The sequence below is a fragment of the Equus quagga genome, chromosome 14 (genome assembly GCF_021613505.1).
Source record: "Equus quagga isolate Etosha38 chromosome 14, UCLA_HA_Equagga_1.0, whole genome shotgun sequence".
NCBI classification, from domain to species: Eukaryota; Metazoa; Chordata; class Mammalia; order Perissodactyla; family Equidae; genus Equus; species Equus quagga.
This window is the reverse complement of record NC_060280.1, coordinates 71,799,484-71,819,484: the sequence shown is the minus strand read 5'-3', so window position 1 is coordinate 71,819,484 and position 20,001 is coordinate 71,799,484. Positions and strand designations below refer to the sequence as shown.

Below are 20,001 nucleotides of genomic sequence, written 5' to 3'. Positions count from 1 at the left end.
TAGGGATGTAGAATATTTCATCAGAATATGAAATGAGATCACTTAACATCAAAAACATCAAAGGCTTTTCTTTCTGCCCTTTAGCTTATTTGAATTGTAAAGGGGATGGGAGAGAGTGTAATTGGAAAATATCAGTTTGGACTCAAACTGTTTCTGTGAAATTTTACTTTTCTCAGTTAAGATTGGACTTTGAGATGCTAATTCTCCATGGTACAGTGCACACTCAGAATGAAACATAATATGCCTAGTTACTGTAACCTAGACCACAAGGGCTGACAACAACTGGACAAAGGAATATGGAAACTGAAAACAGTTAAAACAAATTGAAATTCAGTGGGGCAAAGATTCAATGCTTTTAATTTAACTTTAAAAAATCATTAATTTTCTTAATGAATATTGGTTTTGGGTATAATTCGTTTAAAAAGTAAGGGCTCAATTCTTTATTAACTCAGTAAAACCCATAAATTAAGTGACTGTTTAATAAGTGATTAGTTTCAGATTGCATTTATAGAAATACCATGTCTAGAGTATGATTGATAATAATCCTCACAAGATCCATAACGTAGCTTCCCAACTTGAGTTCCATAAGCCTAGAATGCCATGAATGGATCACAAGTGTTCCGAGGTCTTGGTCTTCTCAGCCCCTGAGGGAGTGAGGTTGAGCCTGTGGCATCCATAGACTCCTAGCTGGTCACCGCTGGCTACAAGCAATCTGGTCCACTATCCCTATTACATCACACAAATATTTCCAATCACCATGTTTGCCATGAGGTTAAGGAGCACTGTGCTACACTTAAATTACATCTGCAGTTTTGTGTTTAGTTATGGATATTCTTTTCAACAAGAGATATTGACAAGATAGAAAACAACTAAAAACTGTCAAGAACTTGGAAAATATTTGAAAGTAACAAGATAATTATCGTGTATCGTCATATATCTGAAGGGAATCTAAAAGGGAGAAAGAGTTATTTTACGTATGGTGTTTGAAATATCTTAGAATATACCCTTTACTAGATACAAGGGATAATATTCTAAAAATTTGACTTCTTAGAAATGGGCTGAGGTAATTATTCTTAATAATAGAATACACTCAACTATTAATTAGATGATGATCTAATTTCAGGGACACTGAGAAAGGATTTTCTTCATTGCTTTTAAGATAAACTATGAATATCCACATACCTCTTGCCACTCTCCCGATTTAGTTCACATTTGGTTCCTTTCAGTTTCAGAAACTTTCCTTTCAAGTTCATAAACTATTCAGTTTCTGGAATACGTCACATTCTCTCAGCTATCTGCATTTTTATATGCTCATCTTTTCACATGAAATGATAGTCTTTCAGCCCCGTTTATCTCCGTTATCTGGTACATATATATTTTTCAAATTTCATTTAAAACTAATGTCATCATGAAAATATTCTCCAATTTCTTGTCATTGATTGGACTTTTTACTACATGCTCAGAAATCTACCTTTTCTCAACAGCACATTTTCAGACTTCAGCTCCATTATAAGCCAGATGATGAACCGTATCAGATTTATCTCCTCTGTATCCTAAGTAAATAGGATACATCTGGCACATAATAGGAAATTTAAAAATTACCTTATGAATAAATGAGCATATAAATGAATTAAGGAAGATATTTAGGAATATTTGTTTGAATTCCCAATGTGATTGGGAATTCAATGTGATTAGTTCCAGACTTAATATTATAAATCCCATGTGAAATAAACACACTCACCTTTCTTCTTTCTGGAAACCTCAATGCCAATTTTTTTCTGAAACTTGCTCTCTTTGACACTGAGGAGAACAGTGTTAATGTTGGTATTAGGAGTCCTAGGTACCGAACATTCTGCTACCTTTAGTGCCGAGAAGGCAGGCACAGTCCTCGGTCTCAGAGCCACTTTTGAAGCTGGTGTCCGCACCACAGGTCAGCATTTTCAATTGCTAAGCATTCAGTTTGTGTTTCTCCACCTTCAGGGTAGCAAACATGCTCAAGTTTCACAGTCCCCCCAAGTGGTTCTGATTGCTGTGCTGTGAAGGTTTGTCCTTAGTTTACATATTACAGGCACCAAATAACATGGAGGAAAATACTCTCCAAGGATTTCCATTGCTCAGGGAACAAGCTCTTGAGAAAAGAGGCAATTGCAGTTGACAGTTCCCAGTTCTCAAACTTTTTCCATTAAAAGGGATTCTTGGTCCATCCTGAACTTATGAGTTAGTGATAAAGATTTGTTCCCTGGACCACTTGAAGATCATTTGTTTTTTAATGAAGGTTCTGATCCAGCAAGTCTGAGTGGGATTTGTGATTCTGCATTTCTTACAAGCTCGTAGACAGAGCTATTGGTTTACAGTCCACACTGTGAATAGCAGTTTTTAGAAGACCAGAGCACATCTTGACAAGTTATCTTATTGTTAATAGGGCTAAAAACTTTTCCTTTTTTATTTGCAAATTACATATATAGATACATATAGATAGATAGAGATAAAGATACAGATATAGACTTTACTTATTTAAACTAAAAAGAAAAACAGTTCACCCATTTCCCCACCCCCCATCCCCTGTCTCTGGTATCTACCAATCTATTCTGTGTACCTGTGAGCTTGTTTTCTTTTTGTTTTTTTAGACTCTACGTGTAAGAGAAGGCATACAGTATTTGTCTTTCCCTGTCTGACTTATTTCACTTAACATCCTGCCCTCAAGTTCCATCCAAATTGTGGCAAATGGCAAGATTTCATTGTTATGGCTGAATAATATTCCATTATGTATATATATATACACACACACACATCTTCTTTACCTACTCATCCATTGATTGACTCTTAGGTTGTTTCCATATCTTGGCATTTGTAGATAATGCTGCAATGAACATAGGTGTTCATATATTTTTTTGAGCTAGTGTTTTTGTTTTCTTTGGATAAATACCAAGAAGTGGAATTGCAGGATCATACGGTAGTTCTATTTTTAATTTTATAAGAAGCGTCCATACTATTTCACATACTGGCTGCACTAATTTACGTTCTCACTAACAGTGCTCAAGCTGAAGGAGTTCATCTCCACCAGATACGCCTTACAAGAAATGTTAAAAGGAGCTGTCCTACTGGAAACAAAAAGGCAAACATTTAGAAAGCATTCAGCAAGGTGCTAAATAGACAGACATAATCAGAATGTTGTGTTTTGCATCTATGTTCATCAGCAATATTGGCCTGTAATTTTCCATTTTGTGCTGTCTTTCTCTGGTTTTGGTGTCAGGGTAATGTTGCCCTTTTAAACGCAGTTAAGAAGTGTCTTGTCCTCTTCGATTTTCTGGAAGGGTTTTAGAGGGATAATTACTAAACCTTGGAATGTTTGGTAGAATTCACAAGAAAAGCCATCTGGCCCTAGACTTTTGTATTTTGGGAGGTTTTTGATTACTCTTTCCATCTCTGTACTTGTGATTTATCTATTCAGATTCTTTATTTCTTCTTGATTCAGTTTTTGAGGTTGTATGATTCTAAGAATTTGTGCATTTCTTCTAGGTTATCCAATTTGTTTATTCAATAATTTTTCATACTATTTTCTTATAATTGTTTGTATTTCTGTGGTATCTGTTGCAATTTCTCCTGTTCATTTATGATTTTATTTATTTGATCCTTCACTATGTTTTCTTAGTGAGTCTGGCTAAAAGTTTGTCAATTTTCTTTATATTTTAAAAGAAGCAGGTCTTAGTATCATTGATCCTTTCTATGTTTTTTTTAATTGTTTTTAGTCTCTATTTTATTTCTTTCTGCTCTGATTTTTAATATTTCCTTCCTTCTACTGACTTTGGGCTTTGTTGGTTGTGGTTCTTACTTTTCTAGGTCTTTTAGGTATAGTGAAAGTTTCTTTATTGAAATTTTTCTTGTTTCTTCATATAAGCCTGTATTGCTATAAACTTTCCTCTTACTACCACTTTTGCAGCATTCCTCAAGTTTCAGTATCTTGTATTTTCACTTTCATTTGTCTGAAATATTTTTCAATTCTCTTTTTATTTCTTCATTGACCTAATAGTCGCTCAGTAGCATGTTGTTTCATCTCCACATATTTGTGACTTGTCCGGTTTTCTTCATTTAGCTGATTTCTAGTTTCACATCATTGTGATTGGAAAAGATGCCTGATGTGATTTCAATCTTCTTAAATTTATTGAGAATTGTTTTCTTTCCCAACATATGGTTTATTTTTGAGTTCCACATGCATTTAAGAAGAACATGTATTCTGCTGGTTTTAAATGGAATGTTCTATATATCTATTAATTCCATTTGATCCTGTGTTTCATTTCAGGTCACTATTTCTTATTGATTTTCTGTCTGGATGATCTAGCCATTGATGCAATGGGAGCGTTAAGGTCCCCTACTATTATGGGGTTGCTGTCAATTTCCCAGTTCTGGTCTGTTAATTGTTGCTTTATATACCTTGGTGCTCTTATGTGCATATATATTAATAAATCCTATGTCTTCTTGGTGGAATGTCTATTTATCATTATGTGGTATCTATCTTTGTCTCAAATTCTTGGCTTGTGGTCCATTTTGTCTGACATTAGTATAGCTAAACATGCTTTCATGTATTGCCATTTGCTTGGAGTATCATCTTCCATCCCTTCACTCTGAGCCAATGTTTGTCTTTAGAGTTGAGATGCTTCTCCTGGAGGTAGCATATTGTTGGGTCTTGTTTTTTAATCTGTCCAGCTACTCTGTGTCTTAATTGGTAAATTCAATACATTCACATTTAGATTAATTGTTGATATATGTGAGCTTAATACTGGTATTTAATCTTTGTCTTCTCATTGTTTTATATCTCCATTGTATCTTTTTACTTGTATTTCTGTCTACCATTTCGGTTTGGTGGTCTTCTGTGATGTTTTTCACAGTTTTCTCATTATCTATGATTTGCAACTTTTTATTTATGAATTTTTTGTTTTGTGGTTATCATGAGGTTTGTATAAAAGATCTTGCAGATGCGCTAGTACTTTTTCTGCTGATAGAAATTTATCTCTATTAGCCTATGCATGTGTCATCCCTTTCCTCTTCCCTTTATATGTTTTTATTGTCACAAGTTATCTTTTTTTGTCTTGTGAGTTTATGACCAAATTGATGCAATTATAGTTGTTTTTGATGCTCCCAATCCCTTTAGCCTTTATATTACATTTAAGTGTTTATTAATTTATTCTGACATAAAGTCACAACATTCTGATTATGTCTGTCTATTTAGCACCTTGCTGAATGCTTTCTAAATGTTTGCCTTTTTGTTTCCAGTAGGACAGCTCCTTTTAACATTTCTTGTAAGGCGTATCTGGTGGAGATGAACTCCTTCAGCTTTTGTTTGTCTGGGAAAGCTTTTTATTTATCCTTCATATATGAAGGATGACTTTACTGGGTATCCTTGGCTGATAGTTTTTGTCTTTCAATATTTTGAATATATCATTCCACTCTCTCCTAGCCTGAAGAATTTCTGTTGGGAAATCTACTGGTAGCCTGATGCAGGTTCCTTTGTAAGTTATTTCCTCCCCTCTGAGTGCACTTAATATTCTTGTTTTGTCATCGAATTTTTACAATTTTAATATAATATGCCTTGGAGAAGGTCTTTTTCATTGAGATAATTAGGAGTTCTATTACTTTCATGTACTTGTATATCCTGTTCCTTCCGAAGGTATGGGGAGTTCTCAGCTATTATTTTTTTTAAATACTCTCTCTGCTGCTTTCTCCTTCACTTCTCCTTCTAGGATATCTGTTATCTTTTTGTTTCTTTTCCTAATCAAATGGGTTATTTCTGCAGAATTTCTTCATTTTTAAAAATATTAGTTCTCTTTCCTCTTCCATTTGAATCATTTCTAGATTTCTATCTTCGAGCTCACTAATTCTGTCTTCCATATGGTCTGCTCTATTTTCAATGGTTTCTACTTAATTTTCATCTCATTAATTGTATTTTTCTTCTCCAGAATTTATGTTTGAATTTTCTTTTAGAGTTTCAATCTCTTTGGTAAAATACTCCTTCTGTTCATTAATTTTATTCCTGATCTCATTGAACTGTCTTTCTGAGTTTTCTTGTAACTTAATGAGTTTCTTCATGATAGCTGTTTTGAATTCTCTGTCAAATCACAGTCTTCTGTTATTTGAAGTTTTGTTTCTGAGGACTCATCATTTTCTTTCTGCTCTGCTATGTTACTGTATTTTTTTTTTATATTACCTAATGAGTTGACCCTCTGCTGGTACATTTGTGGTAGTAAACACCTTTCTTATTTGGGTAAGGTTTTGGTTACTTTGCTCTGATCTGCTTCTGGTTGTCTTTGCTTTTTTGCCTGTTTTTTTTTTTTTTTGAGGTAGATTAGTCCTGGGCTAACTACTGCCAATCTTCCTCTTTTGGCTGAGGAAGACTGGCCCTGAGCTAACATTCAAGCCCATATTCCTCCACTTTATATGTGGGATGCCTACCACAGCATGGCTTTTGTCAAGTGGTGCCATGTCTGCGTCTGGGATCCAAACTGGTGGACCCCGGACCACCAAGAAGCAGAATGTGCAAACTTAACCACTGTGCCACCAGGATAGCCCCCTGGTAGTCTTTGAAAGCCTGAACTTTCCATACTCCACTACCTCTGCTATCAGCATCATCAGTGGCCTCTTTGTACTGCCTGAGCCTCTGAGGTGCTACTGCCTTGACACTTACAATGTTGCTGCAATCTCAGGTGTTGTCACCAGGGTCACCAGGCTGTGAGCACTTCTGCTGCTTCTGAAGTCTCCTGCATGTTATGTGCCCCCACTGGCTCTCCATGGACTCTCTGAAAAGTCTAGTGCTGCTGTGTCATGTACAACTTATGCTGCTGCTCCCAGGTAGTCTGAAAGTTCTGGCAGCACTACAGTCAGAGGTGTGAGATTCACAGGTATCTCTGTCAGTGCCAGAGGCCCAGGGTCTTGTATGCAGCCCCACTGCTGGTAGAGCCAGTGTCAGTGATGCCACACCACGGGGTGGAGTCATGGGTTCTGCTGTGTTGCATGAAGCTTCATGTCACAGTGTTACCCACTACCACTAGTGGGGGAAGGAGGTAAGCCACAAGTGAGTATTGTTGCTGTTTGTGTAGTATGTGAATGCTGGCATGTGCCAGTGTGCTTTGAATCATTTGGTCAGGGTGACACACTCCAACTAGGAAAATCTGCATTTTGGATACAGTCCCCAGTGCTGGTAAGACTGGCATCACTGCCAGGGGAGGAGAAGGAGGATGGATCACCAGCTGTGCCCTGTGTCTTGAATCCTTGGGATGTGTTCTCCACCTGCCACCACTGTTGGGGAGGGGAGCAGGAGCTAAACCGTTAGTGAGTGTCATTGCTGCTCATGCAGCTCTGGTCACTGGCACATGCTCATGTACTTTAGACATCAGGTAAGGGGTCTCAGTCCTAGCTAGGAAAATCTATGTTTTAGAAACTTTCCCTGCTGCTGGAAAGACCAGCACCACTGCTGGGGGGTGTGTGCAGGAGCTTGATCACTGTCTCCATTCTGTGTGGAGGGGAACAGGGTCTAAGCCACAAGTGCCATGTCTGCCCTTGCATCCTCTGTTTGCTAGTGCACATGTCGGTGTGAGGATTCACTTTATTGATCCTTGCTGTCAAGGGAAGAGGGAGGGCTCATTCCTTAGTTCTACTGACTCCTGGAGGTCCAGTCTACCCACCTTCATATGTATAGATGCCTGGATCTCTCAGGCATTCTGGTGTGCTCTGCAGGGAGTCCATTTTTGGTCAATGGATGTCTGACTGGTTGTAACTTAGAGGGAAGAGACAAAGGGAGCAACTCCCTCTGCCACCATGCTGACATCACACTTAGAAACTGTTTTCTTTACAAATTAATATATGCTTGTTTCAGAGGTAATGAAGGATAAACTCTGTATGACAACATCATCCAAGTTCATTGTGGTGCCTCTGGTTATAATACATTTACTCTATCAACTTTTTTCAATTATTAAAACATTTGATATATATCCTTCTGTAATGGTACTTACGAAATCCTATATCTTTGTTATTTTTTACTCATTTGTAGTAGGTCTACTTCTTCAAGTTCCTTTATCTCTCTTTTTTGTGATAGAGTTCCATATCTATTTTGGAATCTATTTGACATCTATCATATTTTAATATCATGTCTTTCATCAGTTCTTAGAATTACTAGAGACTGTTCAAATATTTCTTTTTCTTAACACCTTCTAACAGTTTTAATACACAAATAAATGCTTGGAAAGACAAAAAATTCTCATAAATAGTCATTTCTATCTATCATTTATCAATGTGAAAAATTTACTCAATGTTGAATTTTTAATGCTTAGAGTGGCATTAAATAAAAATTACACATGAGTGTTCTGGCTCAACACGGCAACAGGGAAGAACAAGAACTCCTCCCATGACCAAACCAAAACTACAGCTACATACAGAACAATTACTTCTGAAAAGAAAATTGCATGAGCAGCTCCTACACTTCAAGCAAATGAGAAAACCCCACGTGGAATTGGATAGGAGAGGTTGACAATCTTGCTGTCAACCACACCCACAGTGTGGCCACCCACAATTGGGAGAGAACTCAGAACCCTGCACTTCTCTCTGAGGACTGAAGTATTTGGACCGCATATCTGTTACACCAACTTCTCAGACATGCACCTGAGAGATGAGCCCCCAAAACATCTAGCTTTGCTAGACAATGAGGCTTCTTTCTAAGAGACTCACAAGGCTATAGTGAACTGAGAAACGGTTCTTAAAGATCTTGCATTTGCAGAAGTGCCCACTCCAGGGCCTAGTTCAAAACCGTTCACTGAAAAGCCCCCAGACTTTCTGTGAAAGAAGATTGTTTACTTATTTTAAAACATAAGCAAGATGTGCAGGTATCTAATTTAACACACATCAGGGACTTTTGAAATACTGTCTGGGGATAGAGGTTGGGGGATGCCATTTTAGCATCTCCATCTACTTCCCTTCAGCTCACAAGTATCTCCCAGAAAGGTTGTTGTGCATTCGTTTGGCACCCCAATCATTGTTACTGCTGCCCAGAGGACAGTTCTAGGTCACCTGGCTCTGTTAGCCAGCTAGGCTTAAGGTTGCAGTTCCCATAAGAATAAAGCAACAGAGAAAAAGTCCTTAACCAGCATAAAAAAGAGGTCTTACCTCCAGGGCACAACAAGAGACAACAGACAGGGGCTCAATATTTCTCTGAAAGAGGCTTATTTGCTCATTTTATAGCTGTGGCCTGAGTGGCACACTTCTAGTTAAAGACACATCTAAGGACCAACAGTAATCCTCCCCAGAGACCTTGGCTGGCAGGTGTTTTTTTCACCCTCTCCCACTGCTATGCTCCAGAGTGTCAGTGTCTCCCAGAGAGAAGACTTTGGACTATGTGGTGTCCCATTTTTACATCTGCTGCCCTGGTCTTTGTGGCTTTAGTTGAAGGGATGCTCTTTGATCACCTGCCTCTGGTGTCCAGTGGGGCTTGCATTTCTGGGTCCTATGGGACTTTAACAATCAGAGATACAGTTCTTGGCCGGCTACAGTCCCAATGACACAGCACAAACAGCAGACTGAAACACACCCCCAGTCTATCTGTGAATGTCTATTTGCTGGTCCTGGAGCTTCAACCTGAGAATAATGCTTGCAGTTTGACATGCCTCTGGAGACACAGTGAAGTGACATTGATGGACATCATCTCTGTGTTCTCCCCATATCTTGCTCCAGGTCACAAGCATTTCCTGAAAAAGAACTTGCACATACATTTGGGATTCCTGGATTTTTTTCAGCTGATGTCAGGGGACACTTCTAGATTACCTGGTGTGGTGGCCAGCGGGACTTACGCTCATGGTCCCACAAGACTGTATATATCTTCATAGTTTTAAATCTGCTGCCTGAGGATCTAGCTTCCAATCACCCTAAATCTAAGAGGTGACAGAGATAATTCCCCCTGATACACTGACAGCTTGGCACACCCTCAAGTACTGGAAGCCAATAAAAAGTGTAGGCTGCTTGCAGAATCACAGTGGTTTGCGAGACAACCAACCTAGGGCAAGGTTGTATGTTAAGGTTCATATCCAACTCAAGGCCACTCCCTCAAGATTGAGAGTCTTGGTTTTCTAATTTAATGCATAGAAACCAACACAAAGAGACAATGACAATAAAAAAAAACACAAAATAACATGTTCCAAACAAAAGGACAAAATAAAAACTCAGAAAAGATCCTGATGAAATGAAAGTAGGTGATTTACTTGATAAAGAGTTCAAAATAACAGGGTGAAAGCAGTTCAACAAGTTCAGGATAAGAATGGATGGAAAAAGTAAGACTCTTGCTGAGACAAAAAATATAAGAAACTACCCAAGGAGTCACAGAACTGAAGAATACAATAAATGAACTGGAAAATAGACTGGACAGGTTCAACAGTAGACTAAGTGACGCAGAAGAAGGGACCAGTGAACTTGAAGACAAGGCAATGAATCTCACCCAATCAGAGCAGTAAAAAGAAAAACAAGTTATAAAAAAAAGAAAATAACTTGAAAGATTTACTGGACAACATAAAGAGAACCAACATTTGCATTATAGGGATAAGAGAAGGAGAAGAAGAGTGAAAGGGACAGAAAACTGATTTATAGATAATGACTGAAAACTTTCCAAAGCTGGGGAAGGAAACAGATATCTAGATCCAGGAAGCCCAGAGTGTTCCAAATAAGATGAAAATGTGGAAGTCACGCCAAGACACAGTATAATTAAGTGTCAAATGTTAAAGTTGAAAGTTAAAGAATCTTAAAAAGCAGAGATGAACAACTTATTACATAAAAAGGAACCCCAAAAAAACCGTCAGCATATTTTTCAGCTTAAACTTCAGAAGTCAGAAGTGAGTGACACAATATATTCAAAATGCTTAAAGAAAAAAACTCCCAACTACAAATAACCTATCCAGCAAATTTAATCAGAATTGAAGGAGAGATAGCATTTTCAAGATCAGTAAGAGCCAAAGGAGTTTATCACCTCTACACTGACCTTACAAGAAATATTATGAGAACATCTTTAATCTGAAAAAAGGAGACTAATCAATAATACTAAAATATATGTTAGTATAAATCTCACTGATAAAGTTAAATGTGTAGTACAATTCAGAATAATCAAATGTTGTAAAGGTGGGGGTTAATCATTTATAGAGCTAGTATTAAGGTTAAAAGAAAAATGGACTGAAACCAAATATAACTACAATAATTTGTTAGGGATGCACAAGATCAAAAGATGTAAATTGGTATTAAAAACATAAAATGGGGCAGTAGAAATGTAGAACTTTAGAATGCATTCAAACTTCAGTTGTTATCAACTTAAAAGAGACAGTTATAAATGTAAGTTATTTTATGTAAGTCTTCTGATAATCATCAAGAAAAAACCTATAGTAAATATAAAAGAGATAAAGAATGAATCTAAGCATACCACTACAGAAAATTATCAAATCACAAAGTGAAAGAGAAGAAGAAAGGACAGAGAAAAGGGAAAAAGGAACTACAAAAAAAAGAGGAAAAACATCAACAAAATGGCATAAGGACACACCTATCAAAAATTACTTTAAGAAATTGGACGAACTTACTTAATTTAAGTAAATGGATGAAATTCTCTAATCAAAAGACATACAATGGATAAATACAAGACCTATTTACATTCAGTCTACAAGATAGTAATTTCAGATGTAAGGAGAAACACAGACTAAAAGTGAAGGGATGAAAAAGATACTCCATAAAATTGGAAAACAAAAGGAAGCTGGGACATGTAAACTTATATCAGACAAAATAGACTTTAAACAAACACTGTAATAAGAGACAAAGGACAGTAAATAATGATAAAAGAGTCAATTCAACAAGAGAATATATCATTTTTAAATATTTATGCACCCAACATAGGAACACTTGGATGTATAGGACAAATATTACCAAACCTAACCGGAAAAATAGACAGCAATACAATAAAGTAGGGGACTTTAATACCCCACTTCACCAATAGATAGATCATCCAGACAGAAAATAAATAAGGAAACATGGACCTTAAATGACCTTATATGTGATGAACTTAGACAATCAGAGACCATTTCATTCAAAAACAACAGAGTACACATTTCTCCCAAATTCACATGGAACATTCTCCAGGATAGATCATATGTTACACCACAAAACAAGACAATAATTTTAAGAAGATGAAATCATATCAATAATTTTTTCTGACCACAATGGTGTAAAACTAGAATTCAATTACAAGCAGAAAACTGGAAAATTTACAAATATGTGAAGATTAAATAACTCACTTGAAAAACCAATGGGTAAAAGAAGAAATGAAAAACCAAATGAAAAAAATTCCTTGAGACAAATAAAAATGGAAAAACAATATGCCAAAACTGATGAAATGCAGCAAAAGCAGCTCTAGGAGGAGAGTTCACAGCATTAAACTCCTACATCAAGAAACAAAAACAATCTCAAATAATAGAAATAGAATAACTAGAAAAAGAAGAACAAATGAAGTTCATAATTAGAAAAATAAAGGAAATAACAAAGATTAAAGTGAAAATAAATGAAATGAAGACTAAAAATACAATATAAAAGATCAATGAAACTAAGAGCTGTTTTCTGGAAAATATAAACAAACTTTTTAAAATCTTTACCTTGACTTAGCAAGAAAAAAAGACAGAGGACTCAAATAAATAAAATCAGAACTGAAAAAGGAGTCATTACAGTTGACACCACAGAGATACAGAAGATCATAAGAGACTACTATGAACAATTATATGCCAACCGTTTGGACAACCTAAAAGAAATGGATAAATTCCTGGAAACATACAACCTACGAAGACTAAATCTTAAAGAAATAGACAGTCAGAAGAGATGGTTTACTTGTAAGGAGATTCAATCAGTAATCAAAACCCTCTCAACAAAGAAAAAAAGGATTAGATGGCTTCACTGATGATTTCTGCCAGACTTTCAAAGAATTGTTAACAGCAATCCTTCTTGAACTCTTTCACAAAATAGAAGAATGACTTCCAAACTAATTTTGCAAGACTGGCATTAACCTGATACCGAAAACAGACAAGAATGCCACAAAAAAAGAAAATCATAAACCAGTATCCCTGATAAAAACAGATGCAAAAACCCTCAACAAAATATTAGTGAACCCAATTCAACAATACATTAAAAGGATCCTACACCATGATCAAGTGGGATTTATTCTAGAGACACAAGAATGCTTCAACACCTGCAAATCTATCAGGATGATACACCTCATTAATACAATAAAATTTAAAAATCATATGATCATCTTAATAGATGCAGAAAGAGCATATGACAAATTCAACAGCCATTTATGATAAAAACTCTCAACAACGTAGGTATACATGGAACGTATCTCAACATAATAAGGTCCATATATGCCAATCTAATATATAGCATCATACTTAATGGTGAAAACATAAAAGCTTTTTCTATAAGATAGGCAAGGATGCCCACTCTCATCACTTTTATTTAACATAGTTTTGGATCCTAGCTAGAGCAATTAGAAAAGAAACAGAAGTAAAAGTCATCCAAATCAGAAAGGAAGAAGTAAAATTGTCATTATTGGCAGATGACATGATATTACATACAGAAAACCCTAAAGACACGTCCAAAAATATTACGAAAACTAATCAAAGAAGTCAGTAAAATCAGAGGATACAAAGCAATATACAAATTTTGTTGTGTTTCAATACATTAATAATCAACTATTAGAATGAAAAGTTAATAAAATAATTCTTTTAACAATTCACCAAAAAGAATAAAATACACAGGAATAAATTTAACCAATGAAATAAAAGACCAGTACTTTGAAAACTATGTGACACTAGTGAAAGAAATGGAAGAATACGCAATTAAATGGAAAGGTATTCTGTGCTCATTATTGGAAGAATTAGTATTATTAAAATGTCCATGTTACCAAAGCAATATACAGACTCAATGCAATCTTTATCAAAATTCCAATGGCATTTTTCACAGAAAGAGAACAAATAATTCTAAAATTTGTACAGAACCAGAAAAGAACCCTAATAGCCAGAGCAACCTTGAGAAAGAACAAAAAGGCTGGAGGCTTTATGATGTCAAACTATATTACAAAGCTGTGGTAATCAAAACAGTATTAAATTGGCATAGAAACAGACACTTGGATTATATATGGTCAACCAATTTACGACAAAGGAGCCAGAAAATACAGTGGAGAAAGGACAGCCTATTCAGTAAATTCTGCTGGGAAAACTGAAGAGCCAAATGAAAAAGAATCAAACTGGAGCACTGTCTAAAATTGTAGACAAAACCTAACTAGAAATAGATTAAAAACTTGAATGTAAGACCTGAAACCATAAAATTTCTAGAAATAAACATAGACTATAAACTGGTTAACATCAGTCTTGGTGATGATCTTTTGGATTTGCACTAAAAGCAAAAGCAAACTACCAAAGAGGAGAAAATGTTTGCTATTCATTATATAAGTGGTTAATATCCAAAATACATAAAGAACTCATAACTCAATAGCAAGAAAATGATCTGATTAAAAAATGGGCAATGGAAAAAAGGGAACCATTGTGCACTTTTGGAAAAGAAACAGAGTTTCCCTTTATCTCCTTTGATTTCTCAAGTGTTTAATATTGTCACATATCTCTGATTTATTCCTCTTAAAAGATTTTGGGTTGGAAATGAGAATGTGACTAATATTGTCATAGCTCTAGAGGGTTTCATGCTCAGCCATTTAAAAATTCAAAATTTTAGGAAATTTTGAAGACAAAGACTAAGGAGATTTTCTGAAGTGTTTTTCATAAAGGAAGAATATAAAATCAGGGAAAATAATTTTGTGCTATATATTGTAGCTTTAATTGTTTCCCCAAAAAGTATATTAAAGTCTCATCATCGATATATGTGAATGATATCTTATTTGCAAGTTGAGTCTTTCCTGATATAATCAAGTTAAGATGGGGTCAGTAGGGTGTGTTCTAATCCAATATGACTGGTATCCTTATAAAAACAAAAGGGAAGTTTGGACACAGACACACATAGGGAGAACAGCATGTGAAGACAGATGTGGAGATTAGAATAATGCATCTACAAGCCAAGGAACGCCAAGGATTGCTGGCCATCACCAGTAGTGAAAAGAAAAGTAGGGAACAGATTCTTCCTCAGTGCACTCAGAAGGAACCAACAATGCTGACACCTTGATTTCAGACCTTTAGCCTCCAGAACTGAGAAAATATATTTTGGTTGTGACAGCCTTCGGAACTAATACACTATGTAATCTTTGAAAAATATATTATTTGACTCATTGTAACTGTAATTAAATATTACAATATTTATAAAGCAGTAATGCTTGGAACATTTTATTTCGTGAGCTGAATGAAAGCATCTGATAGATAATTCTATAAACCCATGAAAAGTTCTTACCAAGCTTAAAAGGAGAGATGATGATATTTTTTATTCTAAAATTAAAAGAGATGTTGAGGAACAATGGAAATATATGCTACAGATAATATTTTAGTTCTACTGAAAAACTAAAGTATTTTGTTTGGAAATCAAAATCATTTGTTTTTATTTAAAATATTAAATGCTATATCATTTTAAGACAATAATTGCAAGACATTTCTTTAGTTGAACTTACACTGAAGCTTTAAATTATTGTTAGATATGGGCTTTAATTTTTATTTTTATGTACTTATTTTTTATGAGGAAGATTTGCTCTGAGCTAACATCTGTGCCAATCTTCCTCTGTTTTGTATGTGGGTTGCTGCCACAGCATGGCTGACGAGTGGTGTAGGTCTGTGCCTAAGATCCAAACCCATGAACTGGGCCTGCAGAAGTGGAATGTACCAAATTTAACCACTAGACCACAAGGTAGGCCCCTTAATTTCTTTAATTTTAAAGTAGTATTTACTCATTTAAGTCAAATTGGAATTAAGGAAAAGCCAACATTGGCGTGTAGTGGTGAGGTGCTGTAATGGGCAATGAGGGTTTAATTGTACTAGCACTTCATGAGGAGTGTGCCTAGTATTTCTCAAGATAGCTGCCATGAGGGGCAGGAAATGCAGCATTTATACAGTACCATTAGATAAGGTTTACCCAAGGGTAAGAACTCTCTGGGCTGACTTGTATATAAGTCAAGTGAACACCTGGACTTGGAGAAGGCTCCAGGGTGAAACTGAAAGATCCTATTGCAGATATGAAGTGAACTACCCTTAGTGCAAGCTCAGTTTCAGCTTGCACAGAACTAACTAATGTATCTGCTGCTGAAATCAGAGGTAGTCTGAGAGAAGGTGACATGGGAAACCAGAGATGTCCGGTACAATCATGAATGAATATTTGAGTGCATATACCCTGTCCTATTGGAGCTTATATTTCATTGAGGCAGGAACAATAAAAAGAATAAGCGTTCAAAGTATCATATAATTACAACAAGCACTTCAGACTAAGAAGAAAAAGAGCCAGTTTTTCTGAGGGAGAATAGAGGGTTGACATGAAAAGTAATTTTTGTGGAGTTTCAAAGATGAGTTTTCTGAGGAAATAACTTCAAGTCCTTACAGACTTTAAGGGGTTATTTTTCTAAACCATATTTGGCTAAATTTTTCACTGATTATCCTGAGGTTCACTGATGATAAGTCAATAGGTTGCTTTAGCTTAGAGAAATCTTTTAACTCATTTTAAAGTGGAATTAATGGATTGACTGTAGGGTCTTCCTAGGCTGAGACTAACAGAGACCATGACTGATGGACTGCTCAGACAGGAAGTCCCAAGCTTTTGAATAAGACTCATTTTTCAGTTTCTCAGTGGACAGTACTATAGAGCTATGGCCCATTCACCTACTTTCCCTCCTGCTAAAGATCTGAACAAACTACAGTTTGGAAAAGCAGGAGTCTCTAAATAAGATACATACAGGAGACTGCATAAACTGGAATAAAATCACAGTAAATTAACTAACCTCACCAAAAAATGACAAATTATTTCCTTTGGATGCAGCAATACAGGTTATCGTATTTAACTCTATAGTGCGCTCTCACTCTTCTCAATTTTATTGAACTATACTTTACACATAATAAATTCACTCAATGTCTACATAGTAAAGAATTTTCTCATGAAAGCATAGGCAAATTTATTTTCTGCTCTGGGTATGGGGAATTATGGTGGTCTAGAATCGGTGGTTTTGGTTCCTCATATCACTCTACTACCAGATTTGCTATGTTTATCCAACAGATATCAAATATGTGTCTTATTTTTTAACCTTCCAAAGCTGAGTGATTGAAAGTAAAAAAAAAAAAAATTCTTGCTCCCGAGACCTCTTAGTTACTGTCAGAGTTTAATGACTTCATAATCAAGTATTCACAATTTATCACAACTGTACTGGGGTTTGACAGAAGGAAATCAGGATTAACACTTCTGAATTTTGGTACAGAAATAAGTCAAGATGTCATCAATCATCTTGCAGATCTTTGGGGAACTCTCCAAACACAAAGTTAATTGGTTTGAACAATAATAAAAAAGCATGTCTAGCTAATTGGAGAGATTAATGGAGGAAGAGAATGTGAGATATATATGGTTTTCCCATAAGTACTTTACAAAAGGAAATAATTGACAAGAAATTTTTCAAGGACCAAAGAGGTGGCAGAAACTATACTACATCCTGGAGATATAACAGATATAACAGTGAAATATATGTATAGGGGGCTACCTTCATGGAGATTATAGTCCAGTGCAGATTTGAAAATAAGCAGGCAGCTACAAACCAGAACAATAAATGACAAAGTAGGAGGCCTATTGGATTGAGCACTATCACAGCACATGGATGAGTGTCTAACTCAGATATTAAGTTCTGATTAGAATTCTGAAGTAAGGGCTGGAAGAAATATGTCACATAGGTGAGCTTTAATGAAAGACAGGACAGGACAGGAAAAAGACTGTTCCAGGATACAGATATGCAAAAAACTGGAGATTATAGCCATCATATTGCTACAATTGATGTTGTTTCCTGACTGGGTAGAAGAAAGTAGATAGATAATTACTGTTGGAAGATGGTAATTTCATTATGGTTGAGGATTGTGCTTTTATCAATTGTATGGAAGAAAAGGAGAGGAAATGATGGTGATGGCCTTACTTTGAGCATGTATCCAGGTCATCTTTAGTATTTCTTCCAGTCTGTTTCTCAACAATAGTTATGAGAGAAAACTTCAGAGAGAAATAGCATCAAAAGGCATGGAGATTCAAAATAACGCCAAAAGAATCCTACTAAATGAAGAAAACTGTTGACATATGGACTGAAATGAAACATATTAATTCATACAATGTATTGTCTTAACTTAGATCAAATATATGCTCATATTATTTCTGATCACTACAATGTTCTTCTCTTTAGCATTTTCTTCAGGGCAACATTGACATCTTTATTCCTCATACAGTAGATCAGGGGGTTCAGCATGGGCACAACAATAGTATAAAACACAGAGGACACTTTCCCTTGATTCATGAAGGTGACTGATGATGGCTTCAGGTACGTGAAAGCAGCAGATCCAAAAAAGAGCAAAACTGCCAACATATGGGAGCTGCAGGTGCTGAAGGCTTTGGACCTGCCCTCAGTGGAGTGAATGCGGAGGATGCTGGCAGTGATGAAGCTGTAGGAGCTAAGGATAGTCAGGCTTGGGACAAAGATGTTAAGTGTACCAACACATAGAATCAGTAATTTGTTGACATAAGTACTAGAGCAGGAGAGATTTAGGAGGGGAAGAAGATCACAGAAATAATGGCTGATCACATCAATATTGCAGAAATGAATTCTAAACATGCAGCCTGCATGAGCAAATGCACAAACCAGGCCTATAATATACACTCCTAAAATCAGGGAAAAACATGCCTGATGAGACATGATGACACTGTAAAGCAAGGGGCTGCAGACAGCAACATAGCGGTCATATGCCATTGCAGCTAACATATAACACTCTGAAACACCAAAAATGAGGAAGAAATAGAGCTGAGTCATGCATTCAGGGTAGGAGATAATGTTCTTCTCTGTCACAAAGCTCACCAGCATTTTGGGGGTAATGACAGAGGACTGACAGAGATCAATGAAGGACAAGTTGCTGAGGAAATAGTACATGGGGGTGTGCAGGTGAGAACTGAGCCCTATCAGTGTGATCATGCCCAGGTTCCCCACCACTGTGACCGCATAGATTCCTAGGAAGAGGAGGAAGAGGGGCAGCTGGAGTTCTGGCTGTTCTGTTAGCCCAGCGAGGATGAACTCAGTCACTGTGGAATGATTTCCTGCTGCCATTTTCCTCTAGGGAGTTCCTGAAGAAGAAAGAGAAAGGTACAGTTTTTGGAGACATTTCCTTGTTATTCTCCATTTAATAAATTGTACCTCATATAGAAAATTAGTGCTTTAAATATTCCCTTGGTATCTGTTAATAATTTTAACTCTGGATCAATTTACTGAAGTAATATTTATCTTAATTAAATACTTTTACACTTTAATATCAATATAATAAAGTACGTCACATAAAATTATGTTAGCCATAATGATAAGTCTTTGAAGATCACTCCCAATGTTGAACATTTCAATTATTTTCAAGCCAATTTTGTCTAAAGTGAGATTTGCCTACTTAAAAACATAGAGGAGCCATTGAAAATGAGAGAAGCTGGCTGAGAGTTGATGTGAAGAGAATAAATCTTGTGATAGTGCAGTATCTTCATTATCCAACAGCTTATTTCTGATAGGGATGAAAAGAAGCACATTATTGCTAGGCTTTTGGAATTTTTCTTAATTAAAATAAAAATTTTGGGGTTTCTATATAAAATCTTCAGATTTTTAATATTATTTTTGACATGAAACAGGACAAACAACATTCATTGTGCAGATGTGCCAGCTGAACTGACTCACTATTATTCGATTAGTCATCCCTGGACCAAATATTCTGCTTTCACTTGAGGGAAGAACTATGAGTAGTGGCTAAGTGAGTA

The 20,001-nt window shown here is 36.0% G+C and overlaps 1 protein-coding gene across 1 annotated transcript; it reads right to left on the bottom strand.

Moving 5' to 3' along the window:
• Positions 1-18,382: 18,382 nt before the first annotated feature.
• Positions 18,383-19,315, bottom strand: LOC124225185 (olfactory receptor 8G1-like). Its single transcript, XM_046637676.1, has one exon. It carries the CDS (start codon positions 19,313-19,315, stop codon positions 18,383-18,385), a length of 933 nt encoding a protein of 310 aa, XP_046493632.1.
• Between the last annotated feature and the right edge of the window lie 686 nt (positions 19,316-20,001).

Excerpts from the sequence above, each read along its gene's own strand:
- LOC124225185 (XM_046637676.1), bottom strand. The coding sequence starts at position 19,315 with ATGGCAGCAGGAAATCATTCCACAGTGACTGAGTTCATCCTCGCTGGG.